The 22,921-nt window shown below is 54.3% G+C and overlaps 2 protein-coding genes across 9 annotated transcripts; both read left to right on the forward strand.

Moving 5' to 3' along the window:
- Positions 1–6,402: 6,402 nt before the first annotated feature.
- Positions 6,403–9,936, forward strand: LOC109390190 (ubiquitin carboxyl-terminal hydrolase 10-like). Its single transcript, XM_019656331.1, is given in 5 exon segments — positions 6,403–6,629; positions 6,778–7,892; positions 7,894–7,914; positions 7,972–8,708; positions 8,710–9,936. Coding segments are annotated over 5 exon segments (2,409 nt in total). The 5' UTR covers positions 6,403–6,466; the 3' UTR covers positions 9,083–9,936.
- A 4,722-nt stretch (positions 9,937–14,658) lies between these two features.
- On the forward strand, positions 14,659–22,352 carry SLC39A13 (solute carrier family 39 member 13). 8 transcript variants are annotated; one of them, XM_019656297.1, is made up of 10 exons: positions 14,659–14,753; positions 16,229–16,537; positions 18,227–18,340; positions 18,615–18,754; positions 19,141–19,245; positions 19,357–19,446; positions 20,238–20,288; positions 20,598–20,730; positions 20,908–21,007; positions 21,118–22,352. In XM_019656297.1, exons 2-10 carry the CDS (start codon positions 16,237–16,239, stop codon positions 21,191–21,193), a joined length of 1,110 nt encoding a protein of 369 aa, XP_019511842.1. In that variant the 5' UTR covers positions 14,659–14,753; positions 16,229–16,236; the 3' UTR covers positions 21,194–22,352. The 8 variants fall into 8 exon arrangements, with proteins under 8 accessions (XP_019511842.1, XP_019511844.1, XP_019511846.1 ...); XM_019656299.1 differs by having other exon boundaries at positions 18,630–18,754; XM_019656301.1 differs by having other exon boundaries at positions 20,598–20,726; positions 21,118–21,213.
- The last annotated feature ends 569 nt before the right edge of the window (positions 22,353–22,921 follow it).

The following is a 22,921-nucleotide window of genomic DNA, read 5'->3' on the forward strand; positions in this document are numbered from 1 at the left end:
ATCAACCTTGTCACCTACCACTCTCTCTGTCTGTCCCATTAACACCCTGCCTCTCAAACTTGGTCTTGGCCATCCCACCTCCAAGCCCTGTTCCAGTGTGGCCTTCCACCTGGCATGCCCAGTTTGTCCCCTCTCTGTCCGGGCCTATGCCGAGCCCCCCTCTGAGGATCCCAACTTTAGTGCTCACCCCTGTCTCCAAAGCTGAGGCTCTTGGGATACAAAAATCAACAGATGTCAGAATTGGGGCAGAAATGAATGTGGGAGTTTAAATCATGGGTGTCATGATCACTATACAAAAGAGAAAGCCATGGCCTGTTGTGGGTCAGGGATGGCCAAAGGCATTCAGTGAGTGAAGGACAGAGCTGAGGCCAAAGCCACGTGCCCTGACACTGGCCTAGAGCTATCACCCCTGGGGCCTCTGACCTCTTGGGCCACCTGTTCAGCCTTGAGTGACAGCCCTGCCTCGCCTCTTCCTCTTGGCGGAAGCTGTTGGGGCTGGGAAAGATGGGGGCCTAGTGTTTGGGGGGTAACTCAGGCCATCCACCACCCAGCCTAGGGCCTGGGGTGACGGGCCCATTTAGGCCCCTCTGGGCAGAGTCGGGGCGACCAGCCCGGTGCCGCCCGGGCTGCAGCTGCCCCTGTTTCCACATCATCAGTAGCAAGTCCGGCGCCTGAGAAAACAGGAAGCGCCCAGTCACCACAGGAAGCATGTGTGCGCAGCCTCCCCGCCCCCGGCCCATTGCAAAATGCCAACAGCAACAGCGCCCCATTACCACAGGCACCACACAGTGGCGGGCAGAAACGCTCCGGCCGTCAGGCCTGCCAAGAAGCCGGACAAACAGACAGACTCCCGCTCTCACCCTCCTGGGCCAGGTCACAGGGTGATGTCCAGTGGTGGCCTCAAGGAGCCCGCGAGACCCCGGGCTCCTGGCCTCATGCCTTCCTCAGGGTTCTCAGCCCAGTGCCCAGACCGGCCTGAGCCAGGCCTGCTTTGGCCATCGTTAAATCAGAATAGGGGGTCAGGGGTCACAGAGAAACCATTTCTCTGCCCTAGTGGCTGGCATTTGAGAACTCTGTGCCTGGCCTTCAGACCCTGACAGGGCCCAATCCCCAAGCCTCACCGAGGCCGTTGGCCCAGAGCCCCAACACCCTCACGACCCCAGGGAACCATCTGCTGTCAAGTCCACACCTGCCACACCCTCTGCCTAGCCCCAGCCCTTCCCAACAGAGACTTTGCCGTCCCTGGGGTCCTATCCGTACTAGCCTTTCGGAGGCATGGGCCCCTCCTCATCCCGCCCTGCCTGCCCCGACTCACCTCCCGTTTCTGGTCCCCCCAGGCTCAACCCTTGGAAGGAGATGGGAGTCCAGCGAGGTTGAGGCCTGGTGCCTGGGGAGGCCTGTGCTCCTCCAGCCCCGCGGACAGCAAGGAAAAGAGAAGAGAGCAGAGCATTTCATGGCTATAATAAATCAAAGGGGGAAGTCGAGCAGGAGAAATAAGAAACTTCCCTACCCTGGGCACAGGGACCTGCCAGGCAGCAGCCCCCGGTGCCCCGCAAGCCTTTCCTCCTCCCTCCTGCCTCCCTGGCCAGGGCCCAGATCTGGTGCCCTCTCCTCAGGCCTAGGCACTCCACCTGCCTGGAGACACCCCGCCCCAGGCATCCAACAACCGTTCTCACTGTGCACCCAGGGGCTAGGCACTTCTCATCTCTGGGCCTCAGTTTCCTGCTAATGGGCACTGACATCCCCGAGGCACGGGCTGGTGTGCACAGAGAGGACAAGATCCCCGAGACACGGGCTGGTGTGCCTCTCTGGACACGAACCCTCGGGACGAAGGGAGGGATGAAGCGTCCTGAGAATTCCTAGTGGGAGAGCTGGGCTGGGCTGGACAATGGTCTGTGAGAGGAGACAGGAGGGCCCAAGGAAAGAGGCAGGAGCCTGGAACAGGGCAGGGAGGGCCCTCCACTGCGAGAAAGGGCAAGGCCTTGACCTCAACTCTGTCCTTGCACTCTCTCAAACCAGACCAAGGGGTCCACGGTGGGGACACTGGATATGCACAGCTACCGCATGCATCATGGTGTGTACTCCTGGAGTGTCCACTCAGGTAGAGACTTAGAGGGGAAATTTTTTTTTTAAGTGGGGAAAGCAGACATATTAAAAAGAAGGATGCAAATCTGTATGAATTTTTAAGGTAAAAATAAGGGACTCTAGAAACATTTTGGCTAGTTTTGGGGCCACTATAAGCCATGCCCTCAGATGCCCAGCAGACCATTCTCCAGCTCCTCAGCCATTGGGGCACATTGGAGGAGACTCAGATGCCTCTACTTGAATCCCTCCTGAGATGGCGTGCTCAGTCCCTTACTCCAGGGGTGTCTACTCTCACTACGAGCTCACTCGTCAGCTCCAGCCCTGGGTCTCCTGGTGATGTCTCCTGGACCACTGCCAGCCTGGAGCTCGAGGCTCTCAGGAGAGAGCGTCTGGGCCTGGGATCCTTCTGAGCCTCTGAGATCACACTGCTTCACTCACAACCTTGTCAGGCAGATAAGATAAGAAAGTGGCAGTGACTGTTGGAGTCCAGACTACAGAGCCAGACAGGTCCAACAGCTTGCAATGTGTGAAACTGGGCAAGTGATCTCACTTCTCCAAGCCTCAGTTTCCTCATTTGGAAAATGCCTACCTTGAAAATTTGCAAAGAGAGACAAAGGAGATCATGGAATGGGGCCTCAGGGTGTTCCTGTGGCCAGCATCACACAATAGCCAGTCCCGTCTCCTCCTAGAAGCCTCACTTCCTCCCTTCTTTCCCCTCCACCTGCCTGAGTCAGGGTGAGAACCTCTGCTCCCTGTTCTCTGCACCTCCAGGGCCCCTGGCCTCACTCTGACCTGTCCTGATCTGGGAGACTGCTGGAGCTGTGGTTCCCAGCCTTACTCTAAGGCACTTGCTCTTTGGGACAGAGACCTTGGAGGCCCAAACTTCTGCCCTGGTAGGACTCCCCATTTCTGCTAGCACACCACCTGCCCTCACAAGGCACCCCCTTTCATCCTCAGACAGCCACGGCTGTTTTAACAACTGGTGCCATTCACCAGGCACTTTACATATACAGCACCTTGTAATCTTCGTAGCTGCAGGTATTCTTAACCACATTTCACAGATGAAGAAACTGAGGCTCAGAGGGGAGGAGTGACTGGCGCACGGTCAGCCGGCTAGAAAAGTGCAGCTCTGAGATGAGAACTCAGTTCTGACCACCAACCCAGTGGAAAACCTATGCAAACTAGGAGGCAAAGCAGCACCTCTTTGTTTGGAAGAAGACTTCGATCCTTTTGGGGTGTCACTGCTGCCCAGGCCTGCGGTCATGGCTTATTCCCAGTTGCCCTGCTCTCTTTCCATCACCAGAGTCTCCTGCTTCTCCTGATCCAGGCTGTAGGGTGTCAGAGTTGGAAAAATCCCAGCTTCAGGTGCCCTTGAGAGCAGAGAGATGAAAAATCCAGAAAGGTGAGCAGCTCCCTGCCCTGGCCATGCTCACCTAGCAGTGGCGCTTTACTCCCTGCAGAGATGCACCCAAGGGGGCAGCATTCCCTGGTGGTTAGAACCAGGGTGTTGGTGCCAGACATTCATGGATTTGAATCTCAACTCTGGGTCTGATAAACCACCCTGGGTAAGTGACTTCACCCTAAAATGCTGAGAAAAAGACCTCTCCTGGCCTGGAGATTTCACAGAAGGGCAATTTGTTTCTACGGGCTTGGCTTTTCACGCATGGTCTCATTTAAGCCTCATAACAGCTCTGACAAGTAGGTACTATTATTACTCCCATTTCATAGATGAAGAAACAGAGGTAGAGGAGTCTTCTCCAGGTCACACTGCCTTGCAGGGGCTTGAACCCCAATCCCATGTACCTCCAAGTCAGATGCACTTACACTGACCTAGAGAGGTCTCCCTTTTCTTCTGGGTCAGAGGTCCTAAGTGGCACTTTGAGCCAGGACTGGATGGGATTGGGGGCGTTGGCCCTGCCCAGCTGTGGTGCAGCCCCCAAGCGCCTGACTGTCCTTGCTGTTGGGTTGGGCTTGCTGACAGCTGCCTGGGCACCAAAGGGTGGGGACCAGCTGCAGCAGAGCCTCCTCTAGGCAGTTCCCCTGCTGTATTAGGCCATCCTATCCTTTAACCATGGTGGTGTCTGCCCTCTCCTGTAAGAGGAATGTAAGACCTTCCAGGGGGCCTGCCAGGTGAGGCCAGGAAACCAAGAAGCTTCTTGAGCTTGAACTTCTCACTTGCTTGGGTCCCTTCCAAGGCCCTGGGACAGAGGCCTCAGCAAATTTGTACTTGTGATTTTGTCATCTTTTTGTTAAAGAGGACCTCCAAATTGTATAAGCATCAGGCTGCATAAAACTGAGCTCTGTCCCCAGGTTGGGGGCAGTTGGAAGAGTTCTATCCTCTACCCAGCTTGCTTTGTCCTGGCTGGCTCTGTGACTTCAGGCGAGACCCCCACTTTCCCATCTATACAGTGGGAATGAAGGCTGGAGTCAGGGGGTACAGCGCCGGCAATAAGAGGAGCTCAGGGTACCCGCCCTTTACAAAAGCCCCAAATCCACAGAGGCCTTTCATCAGCCCGCACCGGTTCCAGCTCCAACAACCCTGCAGGGTGAGCGAAAGCTCCTTTACCCTCATTTTCCAGCTAGATAACTGAGCTTTGGAACTAAATGAGCAGGTTGATGCCTATCCCCCACTGCTCCCTGAGATCTCGACCCGGGCTGCCGAGTCCCAAGCAGGGAGGAGGGGGCCACCGGGCAGACCTTGACTCTGGGAGTGGGGACAAGGGATGCGGGGGCGGGCTCAGCAGAGGCCGGGAGAGGAGGCTGCATCCCGCACTGTCTCACCGCAGGACCGACCTCGGCCCTTATCTGCACTAGCAGCTTCCTCCCGCCTTACCCAGCCCCGCCGCAGGCCTGGCCCCCGCCCCCGCCTCCGGAGGGCCGGCCCGGAGCGCCCCTCCCCCGCGGCCGCCCGCCCCCAGGGAGCGCCGGCTGCAGCGGGCTGTGCCCAGCCGTGCAGAGAGGGGCCCGGCCCCCAGGTGAGGGGCCGGAAGTGATAAATAACTCCGGCGGGGACGGGGGCGCGATCGCAGTGAGGCCTTCCCTGCTCCAGCATGCTCGCTCCAACCAGGGAAGGACTCCTCCAACCGGGCGCTTCAGCCACAGCTGAGAGGGAGTTTGGGGTCCCTAAAAGCCCCAGGAAGCAGGAATAGCAGTGGGATCGGTCTCCACCCTGGGGACACGAGACCCCTAAAACCACCGCCCCCCCAACACACACACACACACACACACACACACACACACACACACACACACGGTGTAATGCCCATGGGCGTCCCTGGCACAGGTGAGGGAGAGAAGAGAGAAGTGGAGACACCTTAGAGAAAGTGAAAAGCAAGCCACAAAGCGGAGGACACGTCGGCCACTGATGCCCCAACGGATAAGCATCAAAAATACATAAAGAACCTGAAACTAATATTGTATGTCAACTGTAATTGAAAAAATATATATTTAAAACGAGTCCTGACCAAGTTTTTTTAAAAGACCATCAAAAAAACAAGCAAACAAAAAAACTCTTGCAAATCCATAGGGAAAAACAAGTGATCCCTCAGAAAAACAGATAAAAGAAATGACTAGGCCTGTTTCCAGAGGAGGGAACATTTGTCAGATGCATGTCTAAGGGATGCTCAAGCTCACTGATGATGAGGGAAATGCAAATGAAGACCACAATGGGATGCTATTTTACGCAGTTCGCCATTTGCAGAGAAAACCTTAACAAGCCCGGTGGAACCAAGTGTTGGAGAAGAGTGGAGCCACAGGCTCTCCAGTATGTTGCTAGTCAGAGTACAACCATATAACCACGGCGGCCGGTGGTAGGGATGAGGGCACACACAATCTAGCCTTATCTTATAAAGCTGAGGCCCAGCATATCCCCTCTAGGCATAAAATCAAGAGAAACTTTGGCAGGTGCTCCAAGAGACATGCACAAGAACGTTCAAAGCTGCATTGTTCTTAACAGCCAAAATCTGGAAAAAACCCAAGTGCCCATGGACAAGAGAATGGCTAAATAAATTACAGTGGACTCATTCATACAGCAGCACATCATTCAGCAGGGCAAGCAAATGAACCAGTTTCGCACAGTATCATGAATGAATCTTAGTCCCATATTGTTGAGTGAAAAAGCCAGTTCCAGAAGACAAATACCCTTCCTGTGAAGTTCAAAACCTAGCCAAACCAGGTCTCTACAAATATCAACGTTGGCTCCTTCCTTCCGATACTTTTGTTATTAGGGGTGACAGGATTATCCACCCAAAAGATTCATGAGTATACTCAAGACTCAAGAGCAATACTGAGGAGTGTGTATGTGCGGGCGAGAAGATGGCGGCGACAGGGGTAGCAGCGTGAGGAGTCGGACAAGCGTGGAGGCTCATTGAAATGGGTCACCATGGCCCTCCATGGCCCACAGTATATTTTTGGAGATTTTAGCCCTGATGAATTCAATCAGTTCTTTGTGACTCCTCGCTCTTCAGTTGAGCTTCCTCCATACAATGGAACAGTTCTGTGTGGCACACAGGCTCCAGATGAACTACCTGATGGAACTTTTTGCTGTTGTGCAGGTGTCTCCCCTCTAACCCCAAGAGGTTGTTTTATCAAAACAAATGAAGAATTTAGGAGACTAGGCTCCCCCCACCACTGACTTGCACATAACTGGCCTCTCTCTGGGGCTGTGTTTTCCTTCTATAAAAGACTTCCAAGGACAGGAATATCAGAGAATCGAGTTTGGTGTTAATGAAGTTATTGAACCCAATGACACTTTGCAGAGAACTCCCAACTACAGTATTCCAAGCACATTGAACCCTCAGGCCCTTGAATTTATTCTTAGTTGCACAACTTCCAAAAAGACCCCAGATGACATAGATAAAGAAGTGAACTACAGCTCCATTGACTGCCAATACCCAGGCTCTGCCCTTGCTCTGGATGGCAGTTCCAACGCTGAGGCAGAAGGTCTGGAAAATGATGGTGCCTCGGGTGGTCTCGGGCAAAGGGAGCGTAAAAAGAAGAAAAAATGTCCCCCTGGATACTATAGTTACTTGAAAGATGGCAGTGAGGGCGGCATTTCCACGGAAGCCCTGGTCAATGGCCATGCTAACCCAGCAGTCCCGAACAGTGTAGGCACAGAGGATGCCAAGCTGGCGGGCGATGTGCCCCCACTGGGGACACCCAGGACTTGTAGCAGCCCGCAGGACTCCATGGACTTCATCAGTGACGCCGTTCATGGTGGTTCTTTCCCTGGAGCCCTGGACAGCAATGCCAGGACTGCAGGGCAGCCTGAGGGCTGCCAGGGGCCTGAATTGGAACAGTCTTGCCTCCCTGCAGAGGCTGGCAGGGACATCTTGTTGAGGACAGCTGTGGCTCAGCCTTACGTTGGGACTGATACTACTGAAAACCTTGGAGTTGCTAATGGACAGATACTTGAATCCTCAGGTGAGGGCTCAGCTGCCAACGGGGTGGAGTTGCACACTGTGGAAAGCACGGACTTGGACCCAGCTAAAGCTGAGAGCGCGTCCCCTCCTGCCGACGCCCTGGCCTGTGTGGCGGGCGCCGCTCCCATCAGTCAGCCTGCTAAGTTATGGGCCAGTCTTTTCCATGATTCTAAGCCCTCTTCCTCCTCGCCCTTGGCTTCCATGGAAACTAAGTATTCCCCTCCTGCCACATCTCCCCATGTCTCTGAAAAGCAGGCGGAAGTCAAGGAAGGGCTTGTTCCAGTTTCAGAGGATCCCATAGCCATAAAGATTGCAGAGTTACTGGAGAATGTAACCCTAATACATAAACCAGTGTCATTGCAACCCCGTGGGCTGATCAATAAAGGAAAACTGGTGCTACATTAATGCTGTATCCTTCTCAGATGCCATCCCCAGGGCTGGCTGACTACAGTTTTCTCTTCCTCAGACACTGCAGGCACTGGTTGCTTGCCCTCCAATGTATCACCTGATGAAATTCATTCCTCTGTATTCGAAAGTGCAAAGGCCTTGCACATCAACGCCCATGATTGACAGCTTTGTTCGGCTAATGAATGAGTTTACTAACATGCCTGTACCTCCAAAACCCAGACAAGCTCTTGGGGACAAAATTGTGAGGGATATCCGCCCTGGAGCTGCCTTTGAACCCACATATATTTATAGACTCTTGACAGTCATCAAGTCCAGCCTGTCTGAAAAGGGTCGACAAGAAGATGCTGAGGAATACTTAGGCTTCATTCTCAATGGTCTTCACGAGGAAATGTTGAACCTAAAGAAACTTCTCTCACCAAATAATGAAAAACTCACTGTTTCCAACGGACCCAAAAGCCACTCAGTGAACGAGGAAGAGCAGGAAGAACCAGGCAAAGGAAGTGAGGACGAATGGGAGCAAGTGGGCCCCCGAAATAAGACTTCAGTCACTCGCCAGGCGGACTTCGCTCAGACCCCAATCACTGGCATTGTTGGAGGACACATCAGGTCTGTGGTTTACCAGCAGAGTTCAAAAAAATCTGCCACTTTGCAGCCATTTTTCACGTTGCAGTTGGATATCCAGTCTGACAAGATACGTACAGTCCAGGATGCGTTGGAAAGCTTGGTGGAAAGAGAATCTGTCCAAGGTTACACCACAAAAACCAAACAAGAGGTTGAGATCAGTCGAAGAGTGACTGGAAAAACTTCCTCCTGTTCTCGTGCTGCACCTGAAACGATTTGTTTATGAGAAGACTGGTGGATGTCAGAAGCTTATAAAAAATATTGAATATCCTGTGTAGTTGGAAATTAGTAAAGAACTGCTTTCTCCAGGAGTTAAAAATAAGAACTTTAAATGCCACAGAACCTATAGACTCTTTGCAGTGGTATACCATCACGGCAGCAGCGCGACAGGTGGTCATTACACTACAGACATCTTCCAGATCGGTCTGAACGGCTGGCTGCGCATCGATGACCAGACGGTCAAGGTGATTAACCAGTACCAGGTGGTGAAGCCCACTGCTGACCGCACAGCCTACCGCCTGTATTACCGCCGAGTGGACCTGCTGTGACCGCCTGCGTGCCACATGTGCCCAACACCCGCTTCTAGAACACCGACTCTCACTGACTCCCTTCCTCTCTTTAGTAGCTCTTTGGAGAGAAACTCTTTTTTCCCTTTTGCAAAAATGGGCTCAAATGAAAAGGAGATGCCTTGGGGTTTGTGCGGAACATACTTGATGTTGACTTCTAACTTCCAAATCAAAATCACTTAGTGGAAACAGACTGTTGCTTGATTTAAGAAATTATACAAAACCCGATAATTTTGAAATAATGCTGATTCCTGAGTAAGAAGGGGGGACTTGCATTTGATTCCCAGGCTAATTGCTTAGTAGAATAAATCCCGCACCAGCAACAACACTTGTAAATTTGTGAAAATGAATTTTATCTTTCCTTAAAAAAATGAATTTTTTAATCCATCACACTTTCCTTCCCCACCCTTTAGTTTTTGATAAACGATAAAAATGAGCCAGTTATCAGAGGAGAAATAGTGCTTACTTCAAAAGAAAAAAAAAACACACAAAAAAATAAGTTGCTGGTTCCTAACAGGAAAAATACATTTTAATAATCGTGCGATGAGAAACTGCTTACAAACACATTGCAGATCAAATATTTGGAGTCAAGATGTTATTCACATAGATGGGTGATTGCAACTTTATTGCCATTAAAAGATTTCAAATTGCATACATGCTTCTGTGTACACATAATGAAAAATGGTCAAAATAATGAAGATTGATCTTTTCCTTAAGTCTGCTCTGTTTAATTCTGCTGCCTGCTCTTCTATAATTCTGCGTCTCTAATTGTACACAGTTTAGTGATACCTAGGAGTATAAAGTTGTCTCCCATCAATAAAAATCACAAAGTTGGTTTAAAAGGAAAAAAAAAGAAATTACTACCGTATTTCCCCATGTATAAGACACTCCCATGTATAAGACGCACCTTAATTTTGGGGTCTGAAATTTGAAAAAAAAAGTATTACATAAAGTTATTGAACTCAGGTTTTATTCATCATAAAATTCATACAACTCCTCATCACTGTCAAAACTCCCAACCATAGCCAGTCTCGGATTGTTTTCTCAGTTGGAGGAGAACCAAACTTATGTTCAGCAGCACGATTTCCATTCACTTTTACAAACTGGATCACTTTTAACTTGAACTCAGCACTGTATGAAAATCTTTTCTGAGCCATTTCTGGGCAGAATGTGGCAAAACATAACCTACCATAATATACCGGTAACAAGTGCGAAACAATGAGCGCAAAGACAACAAGTGCGAAAAAGTAGTAAATGCAAGTAAAAAAATCCACAACTACTGTATAAGACACACCCAGTTTTTAGACCCTAAGTTTTTCAAAAAAGGGTGCATCTTATACATGGGGAAATACAGTACAACCTGTAAGAAAAGGTAGTTGGCTCCTGTGCAGTATTATAGGTCATTCAAAATGTAATGGGAGGCCAGCCAAGTGGCACGTTGGTTAAGAGCTGGCTTGGGACGCCAGCTCTGAGCAGCAGAACCCCGGTTCGGATCCCACATGGGGCCAGTGACACTGCCCTCTACAGCTAAGATGGTGAACAACAGCTCGACCTGGAGCTGGGCTGCCGTGAGTTACCAGCAATGGCGTAGGCTGCAGTGGGCTGCTGTAAGCTACTGTGAGTGGCTGGCAGCCGGTGTAAGCTGCCAAGAGCCGCCGTGAGTGGCTGTCCAATGGCAGGCGACCAATCTGCCTCACCTGGGAAGAACGCAATGATAACACCAACATGGGCCAGTGAAATGACATCCTCCACAACTAGACTGAAGAACAAAAGGACAGCAACTTGTCTGTTCCCCTTCCCCCCAATTCCGTAGTGCTGTTCCCATCCCCCAATTCCCCAATAAAATATTAAAAAAAAAAAAGAGGGCCCTACAAAGACTCAGATGACAGTGCCTAATATACAGGATTTCACCCCAATTTGCGTTCCTGAGGTTGGAGGCAGGAAAGGGAGACATTAAATTCATTTGGACAGACTTTTATTCAGGGTATAGGCAACTTGCCTTTCTTTCCAGAAGCCCAAAGGAGGTTGGGGGAGGGGGTGGCCGAGAAGGCCTGTGTATACAGGGGACAAGACTAAGGGCCCCAAAGATACACAACACTAAGGGCTTTCAAGCTGGACAGATCCAGAAGGCTTCAGGGAGGAGGCAGCCTTATAAACGGTCTGGATTTCAATCCACAGTGAGGGTGGAAAGGGAAGAACATGCCAGGCCTGCCAGGGGTGGGGTGGAGGTTACAAAACTGTCAGAAAGGCAGAGAGGCTGGACAGAAAGTAGTGAGGCTTGGCTGTCCAGGGGCTGCCCACGAAGAGTTGCTGAGTGGTGGGGGAAGGGGAGGGAGAGGCCCTGTGGAGTTATGGGACATAGTCTGGCCAGGGCTCAGGATTCAGGGGAGAAAGCACCCCAGGAACTCATGAAGGAGCTAAGACTGCCCTGGAAAGACCAACCCGAGGGAGGGTTGGGGTCAGGGGTTCCAGAGAGCCAGGTCCTCTGCAGGAGCAGCGGGCCCTGGGTGAGCGCCTGGCTCTGCAGACTCCCACGGAAAGCCCTGAGAAGGAGAAAGCCACACTCTCGAAGCAGAAGAAGTGTGCCTCCACCCCGCAGCCCAGAACCTCTAGCCCGGCACTGCCAGAGGAAGGGGAAAGTTGTCAGAGCATTGGCAATGCCAGGCCATGCTGGCCTGACAGCCACTGCCTGGTCACAAGGCCGGGGCAGTCCCATCTTCTGGAAACAGAAGATCTTGTTGCTGATTAAGGCCCCCAGTAAAGGTACTGGAGCCGGGAACAACGTGTTAAAGTCAGACCCTGGGCAACCCAGTGAAGCCAGAGAAATGGATCTGCTGCCCTCAATCCCAGATGCCTCCCAGCCAGCCACTCAGAGCCAAGCAGTGCCCAGGCCCACCTGCCCTGCTGAAGTTTGTCTGTCCTTGAGGCCTCCAAACCGATTGATGAATGTGTTGGAAAACACTAATCTGTGCTCAGCAGAGAAAGGAGAGAGGGTGGCCCCCCCCCACCCTGTGTCTCCATGTGTTCTTTTCATTGTTGTAACATTTTCTTAATACCCATGTATCTACACCTATAAATAATACTAATGTCTAGCCCTTAAATAGAACTTCCCATATGCCAGACATAGTTCTAAGTGCTTTATGTATATTCATTTATTTAATCCTCACAACAATCCAATACAGTAACCCGTTTTACAGATGAGGAAACAGGCATAGGGGGTTAAGTCATTTGCCCCAGGAAGTCTGGTACCAGAATCTGGTTGTCTTAACCATCAAGCTAGGAGGTCATTACATATACATATACGTGCAGTTGTGCAGTACATAACGTTTCTGTCAACAAGGGACCATGTATATGAGGTGGTATACCATATAACTTAGGCGTCTAGAGTGCTATACCTTCCAGGTTCATGTAAGGGCACTCTGTGATGTTCACACGACAAAATCACCTAATGGCACATTTCTCAGGACATAGCCCCATCGTTAAGAGGCACATGACTGTACATATGATGTTATATAATTTTTACATAATCGCATAAATGTGATCATATACATTTTAAAGTTTTCCTTTTATATTTTTCCTTCCCTCACCATAGAATTCATTTTATCACCCTAATGTGTGATCTATCTTTTTTACTCACAATTATACATGGATTTACATATACTGATACTTCTCATCACATGTACATACACAAGGTTCCTTTTTGTCACTATTTTAATAGTGGATTATAGTACATAAATATTTCTGCATCTCTCTTTTCTCACTCGTCTACATCTGGAAGGCCGTGGAAGATCTAATTCACTATTTTTAACAGTCACACATTAGTCCACCCACCGTGTCTTTCCACCTGGCCCTCCTGCTCATGGTCAGCTTCTAGAGTCCCATCCCCACCCCTAATGTGCTTGTTTCTTTCATCCATTAGGGAGTCTGATAGTGGAAATTCCTGGACTGGTGAGAGGAAAGGCCAATGAGAAGGCAATAAGTGGCATTTCTGGCTGGGTCTTGCCCATCCCCTGGCTGGTGGCCTGCAGCCCTCAGCCCCCAGAGGAATGCTGACTGTGTTATTGTGAAATCATTTGTATATTGTGAAGTGCTTTGCATGGGATGAAGTGATTTGCATACAGGGTGCCGGGCATTAGACATCCCAGAGCAGCATCCCGGAGTATCTTCCTCCCTTTGCAAAGAAAGCAACCAAGGACTTCCACTTCAGAACTCAGGGAGGGGCACAGGAAGACATCCTGGAAGACCTCCCTAGGTCTGGGGATGAGGCAGACCGGGGGGCTTTCAGAGGAAAGCTGATCCCACCTGGAAGGAGCTGGGAGTCTAAGATGGGCAGACATTGGAGTGTGAGGTGGGACAGAGCTTCGGATGCAGCAGGTGAGAGACAAATGTGCCCTCAGAGCCCCCAGGAGGGGAGAACAACTCAGGACAGAAGAAGGTAGCTATCATGGGAGGCAGATGAGAGTCAGAGGTTTGGAGAACCCCATCCCATCACAATCTCTGCCCAAGTGAGGAGCCACATGCCCCTTCTTGAATATTCTACAGTCCCGGCTGACTCCCAGAGAAGGATGCAAAGTGGAAACGCCAAGCCAGACTCCCACACCCTAGAAGTGAACGGTGCTACCACACGCTCTGGGTTCAGGGACACCCAGGTTTGGATCCTGGCTCTGCCATCTGTGCCATTGTTTCACCCTGGGCGAACGGTTCCCACCTCAATGGGATAGAATGAAGGTTCAATAAGAATGCAAGTAGAATGAATTGTGTATAGGTGTTCAGAAAATTGCAGTTATAATAATAATGGTATTGTTTGCTGCCCTAGTCTAAGAGGTCAGGCCGACTTCCTGCAGATGAGAGGAGCACAGTTTTTGCTCCCTCAGGTTTGGAGTTCAGAGCAGCAGTATCAAGCCACCATGCACTGGACCCCAAAGGGTTACAGGCTCTGGAGACAAAGGCCTGAGGTTCCCAGTGAAAAACCAAAGCATAAAAATAATTCGATGAGTAAGAATAAAATTCCCTCTTCTGAGGTTCCCGGGGCTAGGCCCCTCCCTGCGGCAGGCACTTCCCCTTTCCCTTGTTCATGGAGGAGCCAGACTGGTGTGACTCAGAGCTGGAGCGCCGCAGCCATCGTCCCACCCGGGACCGGCCCGGCCCGGCAGGGGGCTGCGAGTATGGCAGCCGAGCGCGCCCCCGTGCGGAGGCGGAGGGGACTACACCTAGAAAGAAGAAGCGGCGGCAAGCCCCGCAAGCCCAGCCGCTCGCGGTCCTGACAAAGCCACTGCCTCCGCCCAGCCCAGCACGGCTGAGCGCGGTACCCAGGGTCTCCCACTTCCGCCCGCCTCCCGTCCAGGCACTCCCGAGCGGAAGTGAGTCGGCCTCCTGGGTCCCCCATGGCGGCGAAGCGGAAGCGCGCTCCAACAGCCGCTCCCCTCGACCCCGAGGCGCGCGGCGCGTCGGGTTCCGGACAGGTCTCGTGTGACGTGGCCGCGCGCGGGGGGCGGCGCCGGGCCGGGGGCCGGCCTGCCGGGCGGGGCGGGGCGGGGCAGACCCGGGGCGGGGCGCGGCAGACCCGGGGCGGGGCGCGGCAGACCCGGGGCGGTGCGCGGCGCCGCAGCTGGATGGCCGGGGCCGCCAGGAGCATTGCCGCCGCCGCCGTACGGTGAGTGACCGCCCGAGCTCCCCGCCCTCCCCACCGCCCCGGCAGGAGGGACCCGGCGATCCCCTCGACCCCGGCCCGGCTCGTCCTGGGCTGACCTGGGTCTTTCGCCCAGAGCCCGGAGTTAAACTTCCTTGGGCTCTCCTTTTCCCCTGTCGCACACACGTCACTCCCCATCTCTCCCTTGCTCTCCTCCTCCTCGTCTGTCTCTCCCACTATTTCTGGATCGCTCCGTCTTGACTCTCTTGCTTTCTCCCTTCCCTTCCTCTCTGACTCTCTCCGTGCCCCCTTCCCTTCTCTCAAATCTGTGGTCCCCTTACCTCTACGTGACCCGCCTCTGCCTCCAAGCCTGGCCTGGCCCAGTCCTGCCTTTGGTCCCCAGTGGAAACCCGCGGGTTTCATCAGGGTCTCCCGTTCAGGCCTGGAGGTCCTGGACGTGGGCCTCTTTTCTAAGGCCAGAGGCAGTTGCTTTCCCTTCCTCCCACCTCCAGCATCGGGTCAGGAAACTGAGGCAGGCACATCACCGGCTCAAGGTCACAGCCAGCACGAGGCAGGGCAGACCACATTTAAAACTCAATGCCTGAGCTCCCAGATTGAACTTCTCTCTTGGTTGACTCACATCCTCCTCCTCTGATCACTGGCTGGTACATTCCTGCTGCGCAGTGCTCTGGACCTCCTGCAACATACGGAGGGCACTCTTCCATGCCAGGCACGTTCACCTGCGTTAGCAAGCTCATTTCATCTTCACACCCGTGTGAGGGAGGCAGTTCTTCTCTTCATCCTGTAGATGAGGAAACGGAGGCTGAGAGAGGGGGCTTCAGGGACTTGCCCATAGTCAACCAGCTGCAAGTGCAGAGCACAAAGTTCATGGCAGGTCTCCAAAGCCAGTGCTCTGAGCATCAGTGAGGCAGCTCCTAACTGAAGGATCTCTCAGTCCCACCTCCTGTCTGTCTGTGTACCCCAGGGGCAATGGGCTCATGTCCCAGGAAGATGCTCTCCATGGCACTGGCCGATCTCAGCTGCTTGGTTTCCCCACCTGCACCTCCTAATGTCACTCCATCAAGCTAGATAGTTCCGGCCTCAGTCCTTGGGGTGTCCTCACCAGGGTACACTCTGGCGGCAAAACCTCCCCTGGCAGCCAGAGACACCCTGCTGGGCCGGGCCCGCTGGTGGCTGAGGAGAGCCCAGCCAGCGCCTCACCCTGTCATTAGGGAAAGTTTAGCCTCAGGCGGACGTGCTGACACACAGTCTGGAGCTGGCTGAGAAGGAAAAACTGTGTGGTTCTTGGAGTGGGGTGTGGAGAGCACAGCCCCTTTTGCTCGGCACCCACTGTTCGGATCCTCAGAGGCCCTGGGCCCGGCAAGCAGCAGGGCACATGCCATGGCACATGGGGGGTGGGAAAGGTTAAGATGCCACGTTTCATAGTAAGTATGTGGCCACGCGTGGCAGCTCAGGTAAGCGGCCTTTGTGTTTTTCAGCACGTGGCATGCCTGGATGTCCCTGCCCTGGCTGTGGCATGGCGGGCCAAAGGCTCCTCTTTCTCACTGCTGTTGCCCTGGAGCTCCTGGGAGGGGCTGGGGGTTCCCAACAGGCCCTCCGGAACCGGGGGGCTGCAGCGGCCTGTCGCCTAGACAACAAGGAAAGCGAGTCCTGGGGATCCCTGCTGAGCGGGGAGAGGCTGGACACTTGGATCTGCTCCCTCCTGGGCTCCCTCGTGGTGGGACTCAGCGGGGTCTTCCCGTTACTGGTCGTTCCCCTGGAGATGGGGACCACGCTGCACTCGGAAGGTGAGTGGCCCTCCTCTAGGGCCGCCAGCGGCGTGAGAAACATGGAGAGCTGGCTCTCACATTCCAGGGTACAGTGTGTCTGAGGCAGAGGGTGAGAACAGAATACAATTTCTCACCGTGGTCCTGTGAGATCAGAGGGTGCACCATGTTCCCTTGTTCGTTCATTAATGCGTTGCTTTATTCTGAAAGAATAGCAGGCAGCAAACCTTCACCAAGAAGCAGTCTAGGTAGTGGTTAGAAATATGGGTGCCAGCCTGCCTGGGTTCAAATCTTGACTCTGCCACTTACCAGCTGGATGCTACTGGACAAGTTACTTAACTTCACTCTGCATCAAGCTCCCAACCTTACAAATGGGGATAATAAGAGTATCTACCTCATAGGTATTGTTGTGACAATTAAATGAACTCGTATCAGTAAAGCACTTACAAGACTGCCTGGTACAGGGAGAAGGCTATGTGTGTGGGGGGCCCCGTGCTGGGTGTGGGGGTGCAGTGGCCAGCCAAGCACTGCCTCTCCCTTCAGTCTCTGCTCATAGTGTGCAAAAGTGCTCTGAGATCAAAAGCCCCTGGGTCAGGCTTACCCAGGAACACACGACAGGCTGGTCGCAGGCCTGCCTCTGGGGAGGGAGTCTGGGAAGAGGGGCACAGCCGTGGGTGGAGGCTTTTCCTCAGCCACCCTTTCATATGGTCTGTATGTACTGTGTCCACAAATCACATGTTGTAATGAAAAGAACACAAGATCAGATGGGGAGTTGCTAAAAATACAGGTGCCTGTTGCCCCCACCCAAGAGTATGATATAATAGGTCTGGAGCAGGGCCCCAGGAATCTTTGAAATGAGTGCTTCAAGGGCTTGTGCCTCCCTATTCATTCAGCATGTGGTTATGAACACATCCATGCCAGGCCCTGGGCTGAGGGCTGGTGCCACGGCTGTGAATGGAGCCCTCCTGGGGCCCTGCTGTCATGCCTGAGCATCAGCTCAGTCCCTCTCATGGCATCCCTGCGAGGTCATTGTTAGGAAGGACTTGGATTATTAGCTCCATTAGCACAGGCACAGAGAGGTTCTTTGACCAGCCCAAGGTCACACAGCCTAGGAGCAACAGCTTCCTCTGGGATGCTTGCTATCCTGACCCCAAGCTGCCTCTGTCCTCTGAGCCTTAGTTTCTCTATCATACCAAGGGTTTGGACATGACCCTCTTTGGGCACTTCCAACTCTGGATGCTGCAAGCTGGCAAAAGTCTCCAAATCTCTGTCACTCTTCTGAGAGTAACAGTGGCTGAGAAAAAAAAATTCCCATTTAATGAGCACTTCCTATGTGCATGGTCACTTAATTCCCACAAGATCCCTATCAGATAGGTACAATTATCCCCAGTTTATAGAAGGGGAAACTGAGTCCCAGAAGTAATCTGTCCAAGGTCACCAGCTGGCCGGGTGGGGAGCTGGGACCTTAACCAGGAGGCAGTAGTGGTTCCACAGTTGTTAAGGAGGCCGTGGTATATTCCTGCGGAGCACCCTGCCCTTGCTGGGCTTGGGGGACAGGGGACCCAGGAAGGGCAGCAGCCCGTGTCCAGCCTTCCAGAGGCTTGTGTTTTGGTTAGAACAACACAAAGAGCCTAGAAAGCTGGGTGGGGCGGAGGCTGGGCCAGGGGCCCCGGTGGGTCAGCCTCCAGACCCCAAATCTCTGCCTTGTAGCTGGGGCCCGGCGCCTGAAGCAGCTGCTCAGCTTTGCCCTGGGGGGACTCTTGGGCAATGTGTTTCTCCACCTGCTGCCCGAGGCCTGGGCCTACACGTGCAGTGCCAGCCGTGGTGAGTGAGGCTGCAGGCTGGGGGCAGGAGGGTGGGGGATGGAGCTGCTATCCACGCCCAGGGATGGCCTAGGCCCTGCCTGTTCTGCTAGAATGATTGGGAGAGGGGTTCTGGGCATCTGGCAGGAACTTGTCATGGACTCAGTGCCCTGGTCCCTGTGGGAATCCCTGGGGCCCGGCTGCCCCACCAGCCGGTCCTGGTTCCCTTTGCCCTGGCCTAGGTCCCATTCTAAATGGCCTCCCTTCTCTGGGCCTGGCTTTGCCTGGCCTGTCAGTGCTTCCCTCTGCAGGTGGTGAGGGGCAGAGCCTGCAGCAGCAGCAACAACTGGGGCTGTGGGTCATTGCTGGCTTCCTGACCTTTTTGGCTTTGGAGAAGATGTTTCTGGACAGCAAGGAGCAGGAGAGGACCAGCCAGGTGAGCCCCAAACTCCAGGACCCGGATACCTCAGCCTCTGTTGTGTGATGGGGCTGGAGACCCAGGTTCTGAATTGAACCCTGAAAAGGTCTCTTGGCCTTCTCGGAGCTCTGGGAGTCTGGGCCAGCTCGTTTGGGAGGATCTGGGGAGTGAAGGCATCAGCCCCTGCCATGGCATGTTCTCGTAGACTGATAGTGACAGCAGTGCAGGGGAGGTGGACAGGCTGCTGAATTTGGGAGCACCTAGCTGATCGCGCAGCAGAGAAGTCTAGCCAGACAAAAGTGGTGTTCCCTCTCTGTCTCTCCATATCTTGTCCCCTTTCTGTGTCTACTCTGGCCAAGTGGGGGGCATCTAATGTCACCTCTCCCTCCTTCTCCTGGCCCTAGGCCCCCAGCAAAGACCCCGCTGCTGCTGCCGAGCTCAATGGAGGCCACTATCTGGCCCAGCCGGCTGCAGAACCCGGCCTGAGCGCCGTGGTCCGGAGCATCAAAGTGAGTGGCCCGCTCAGGGTCCCCTCCTCCTGCAGCTGCCCCACCCTGAGTGATCGGCCTGGCTCAACCCTGCCTGCCCAGTTCAGCCTGGCTTTCTCTCCCCTCACCCAGGTCAGTGGCTATCTCAACCTCCTGGCCAACACCATAGACAACTTCACTCACGGGCTAGCTGTGGCTGCCAGCTTCCTTGTGAGCAAGAAGGTGAGTGGGGGTTTGGGGCCGGTGGGGCTTAGGCATTTCTGGTGGGAATGATGGTGCCTGTGTTGACCAGTTGGCTCTACCTCCAAAATAGGTCTCCAGCCCATCACTTGTTGTTCCCTGCGTCAGCAACACCCTCATCTGAGCCCCCCGTCCTCCCTGTTGCACTCCTGGACACAGCCTTCTTTTGTCCCGAGCCACGGGTCTGTTCTCCTTGCTGCGAACACTCCTTGTTGGGATCACATGCCTCTGCCAGGCTGCTGAGCTTGGCCCTTGCCTGCTTCTAGATGCTTCTCCCCACCTTCTCCCTCTGCCCTCTGTGCTCTGGCCCCAGTCGTCTGCCTACTCTCGAATGGGCCAAGCCCTTTGCCCCCTCATGGCCCCCACCTACACTGTGCCCTCTGCCTAGAATGTTCTTCCCACTCTTTCATGGCTGGCTTCTCAGCCTTCAGGCCTTGGCTTAAATGCACTTCCTCAAAGAGGCTTTGCCGACCCCGTCTGAATTAGGCCCTCATTACTCATGCTCCATGGAACCCAGTCCCAACGTTCCCCCACAGCACCTGTCACGGGGTACAATCACACGGCTTTTTGTGTGTTTACTCAGTCCTGGCCTCTCCCCTCCAGACGGTTAGCGTCATGAGAGTAGGTTCCTTATCTGTTTGATTGGCTGCCGTATTTCTAGTCGCCAAACAGTGGCCAGCCGGAGCACTCAGAGCAGAGTAAATATGGTAAATGAGGGGGCAAATGGGTGCCCTGGCCCTGGGCACGCCCCCCATAGACTCCCCTTCCTGCAGATCGGTCTCCTGACCACCATGGCTATCCTCCTGCATGAAATCCCCCATGAGGTGAGTGCCAGGGGGTCCCATGGTCAGTACTGGGGGCTGGAGCCTGAGGGAGGGATTGGGGTGGGGCTGCCTGGCAGTGGCAGGCTCAAGGACTGCACTTCAGAGGCCTGGAGCTGCTCAGCCCACCAGGCTACAGCCACCATCTCAGCTGTGTTCCAGTCTCCTCGGGCCTGGGGTCCCAGCCACGGGATGCGGGCTGGGTGGCCCAGAGGCAGGGTGCAGGGGGCTTGGTGTAGGCGTCCATATCTGAGGTGCTCAGGGGGTCTGGCCCCACTGAGCCCCAGAGTGATCATCTGGACCTCACCGCAGGTGGGCGACTTTGCCATTCTGCTCCGGGCCGGCTTTGACCGATGGAGTGCAGCCAAGCTGCAGCTCTCGACGGCACTGGGGGGCCTGCTGGGCGCCTGCTTCGCCATCTGTACGCAGTCCCCCAAGGGAGTAGGTACGGGCATGGTGGGTGGTAGTGACAGGTGGCAGCCAGCAGAGGGGCCCCGGCCAAGGGCACCCCTGCCCACCCCGGGTATCCAGGCCAGGCTCTGCCCCCGGTCCACCCTGGGAGGGGGTGCGGTACACACAGCTCCCCTGGGCTGCCAGCCAGTCAGGCCTTCTCCCACTGCAGAGGAGACTATGGCCTGCATCCTGCCCTTCACCTCTGGCGGCTTTCTCTACATCGCCCTGGTGAACGTGCTGCCCGACCTCTTGGAGGAAGATGACCCATGGTGAGTGACCCACTAGGACTGCCACTCGCAGGGCCCTTCAGGGCTCCAGGGGGAGGAGCTTCTGGCCTCTGCGCGCCCCGCCCTCCTGAGCCCTGCCCCTCTCCCCACAGGCGCTCCCTGCAGCAGGTGCTTCTGCTCTGCATGGGCATCGTGGTGATGGTGCTGTTCTCGCTCTTCGTGGAGTAACGGCCCGACTCCCCACCCCCCGCACAGCAATAAGAGACTGGGATTTACTCTGTGACCACGTGTGAGGCAGAGAGGGCAAGTGCCTGTGCGAGCGAGCGAGCCTCGGACCCAATGAGAGGATGGGGTGTGTGTGTGCGTGCATGGCGTGCACGTGTGACCAGGAGTGTGTGTGACCGACACTGTGATCCCTTGTGCATGGGCCCAGGGCCCAGGGCCCAAGCCTGCTCCCACTGCGAATCACGCTGTGGTCCTGTCTCCCTATCATCTTGCACCTCCCGGAGTGAGCAGTGAGGAAAGAGCAGCATTAGTCCACAGCAGAGGCCTCTCCCCACCAGGACCCCAAGGGGAGTGAGGGCAGCCCAAGGAGCCCCAGGGTGCAGAGCCCCAAAGCCCCCGCTGGGGCCTCATGAGTCCCTGGCTGAGGGAGTAAACCCCCCGCTCATGCACCCAGCCCTGGGCAGCCTAGGGGCTGAGGCTGGGGTGACTGCTCTGCTGTGCCCATCATCCTGATCCTTCCTTTGCCAGCTCTAAGGCCAAAGAAAGGAGAGGCGGCTGCTCGTGTAACCCCCAGCACCGCTCAGCACTGACAGTTCTCGTCCCAGCATGAGGCTGGGAGATGCTAAGACCTTTTCCTCATGGCTACCTACCCTCGGCCAGCTCCTGTTCCCCCGGTAGTGCCAGCAGCTCCTGCCACCTCCAGCTGCCAAACAGCAGCCTGCAGGGCAGCCAGGAGTCCTGGGCCAGAGAGGCCTCCCAGTCCAGCTCAGGGATGCTCATGCCAGCACAGGGTCCAGGCAGATCCTCGGGGGGCAGGAAGAGAGTGAGCCATGGCTGCCTCTCCCTGCTCGGGCCCCTTTTCCTGTCCCACTGTGGGTGGGGGTAAAGTGGGGGTAGTGAAGGCTCCATGTTGTCAGCACTCAGGAATGTGCTCTGGGAGAATGCTGAAGCCATAATCCCCAGCTATTTCCCTTGGCTGGTGCCCAGGTACACAGCTGGCCCACTCCACAGCCAGGCTCCAGCCCTGCTGCTCAACTGTGGAAGGTTTGAGAAGTGGCCATCAAGAGGGTCTGAATGGTATTAGTTTTGCTGTGGTTCGATTTGTAACTGTAAATACTTGTTCTGTAGATAAGATGCAAATAAATATTATACACAAACCCACTGCCTGTTTCGCACACCACCGTCCGTGGGCAGGGCCTTCGCGGGTGCCTGTGCTGTGGCCAGCGTGGCTGCTCCGCGGCTGGTCTCCACTCGTCGCCACCTTCCACCCTTCTGCTTCGTGTATCTGAACAGTTACCCTTGCAGTGCTTCTTGGAATGGGACAGCATTTCATGTTTCCCTGGCTTGTTTTGTTGTTAGCTTTTTATCACAATAAAACAAGCCCGGCACTGTGTCGTGGCAGCCCATGGCACGAAGGGTGGCCGCCTCATTGTACAGCCCTGCAAGCCAGGGCTTTTCCCAGCCTGCCCCTGGATCATTTTATTCAGGAAGGTAGCTCCATCGCAAAGGCATCTCCAGGTTTGGCCTCAGTGAAAAAAGACAGAATCCTTATTCTAAACCACATACCTTCGCCGCGTCTGAATGCGCTGTGTGTAAAGACGGCTTCAGGCACCGGGGGGCGCTGCTTCTCCACAGTGCTATCAGGAAAAAGCAGAGCTGGGAATGGAGTCTCTCCCACTCTCCAAGCCAACCAGGACAACCTCCAGGAGCCTGATAGCCCAGCAGTCTGCA

Source organism: Hipposideros armiger, unplaced genomic scaffold (assembly GCF_001890085.2).
Source record: "Hipposideros armiger isolate ML-2016 unplaced genomic scaffold, ASM189008v1 scaffold_258, whole genome shotgun sequence".
In the NCBI taxonomy this organism is placed as follows: domain Eukaryota; kingdom Metazoa; phylum Chordata; class Mammalia; order Chiroptera; family Hipposideridae; genus Hipposideros; species Hipposideros armiger.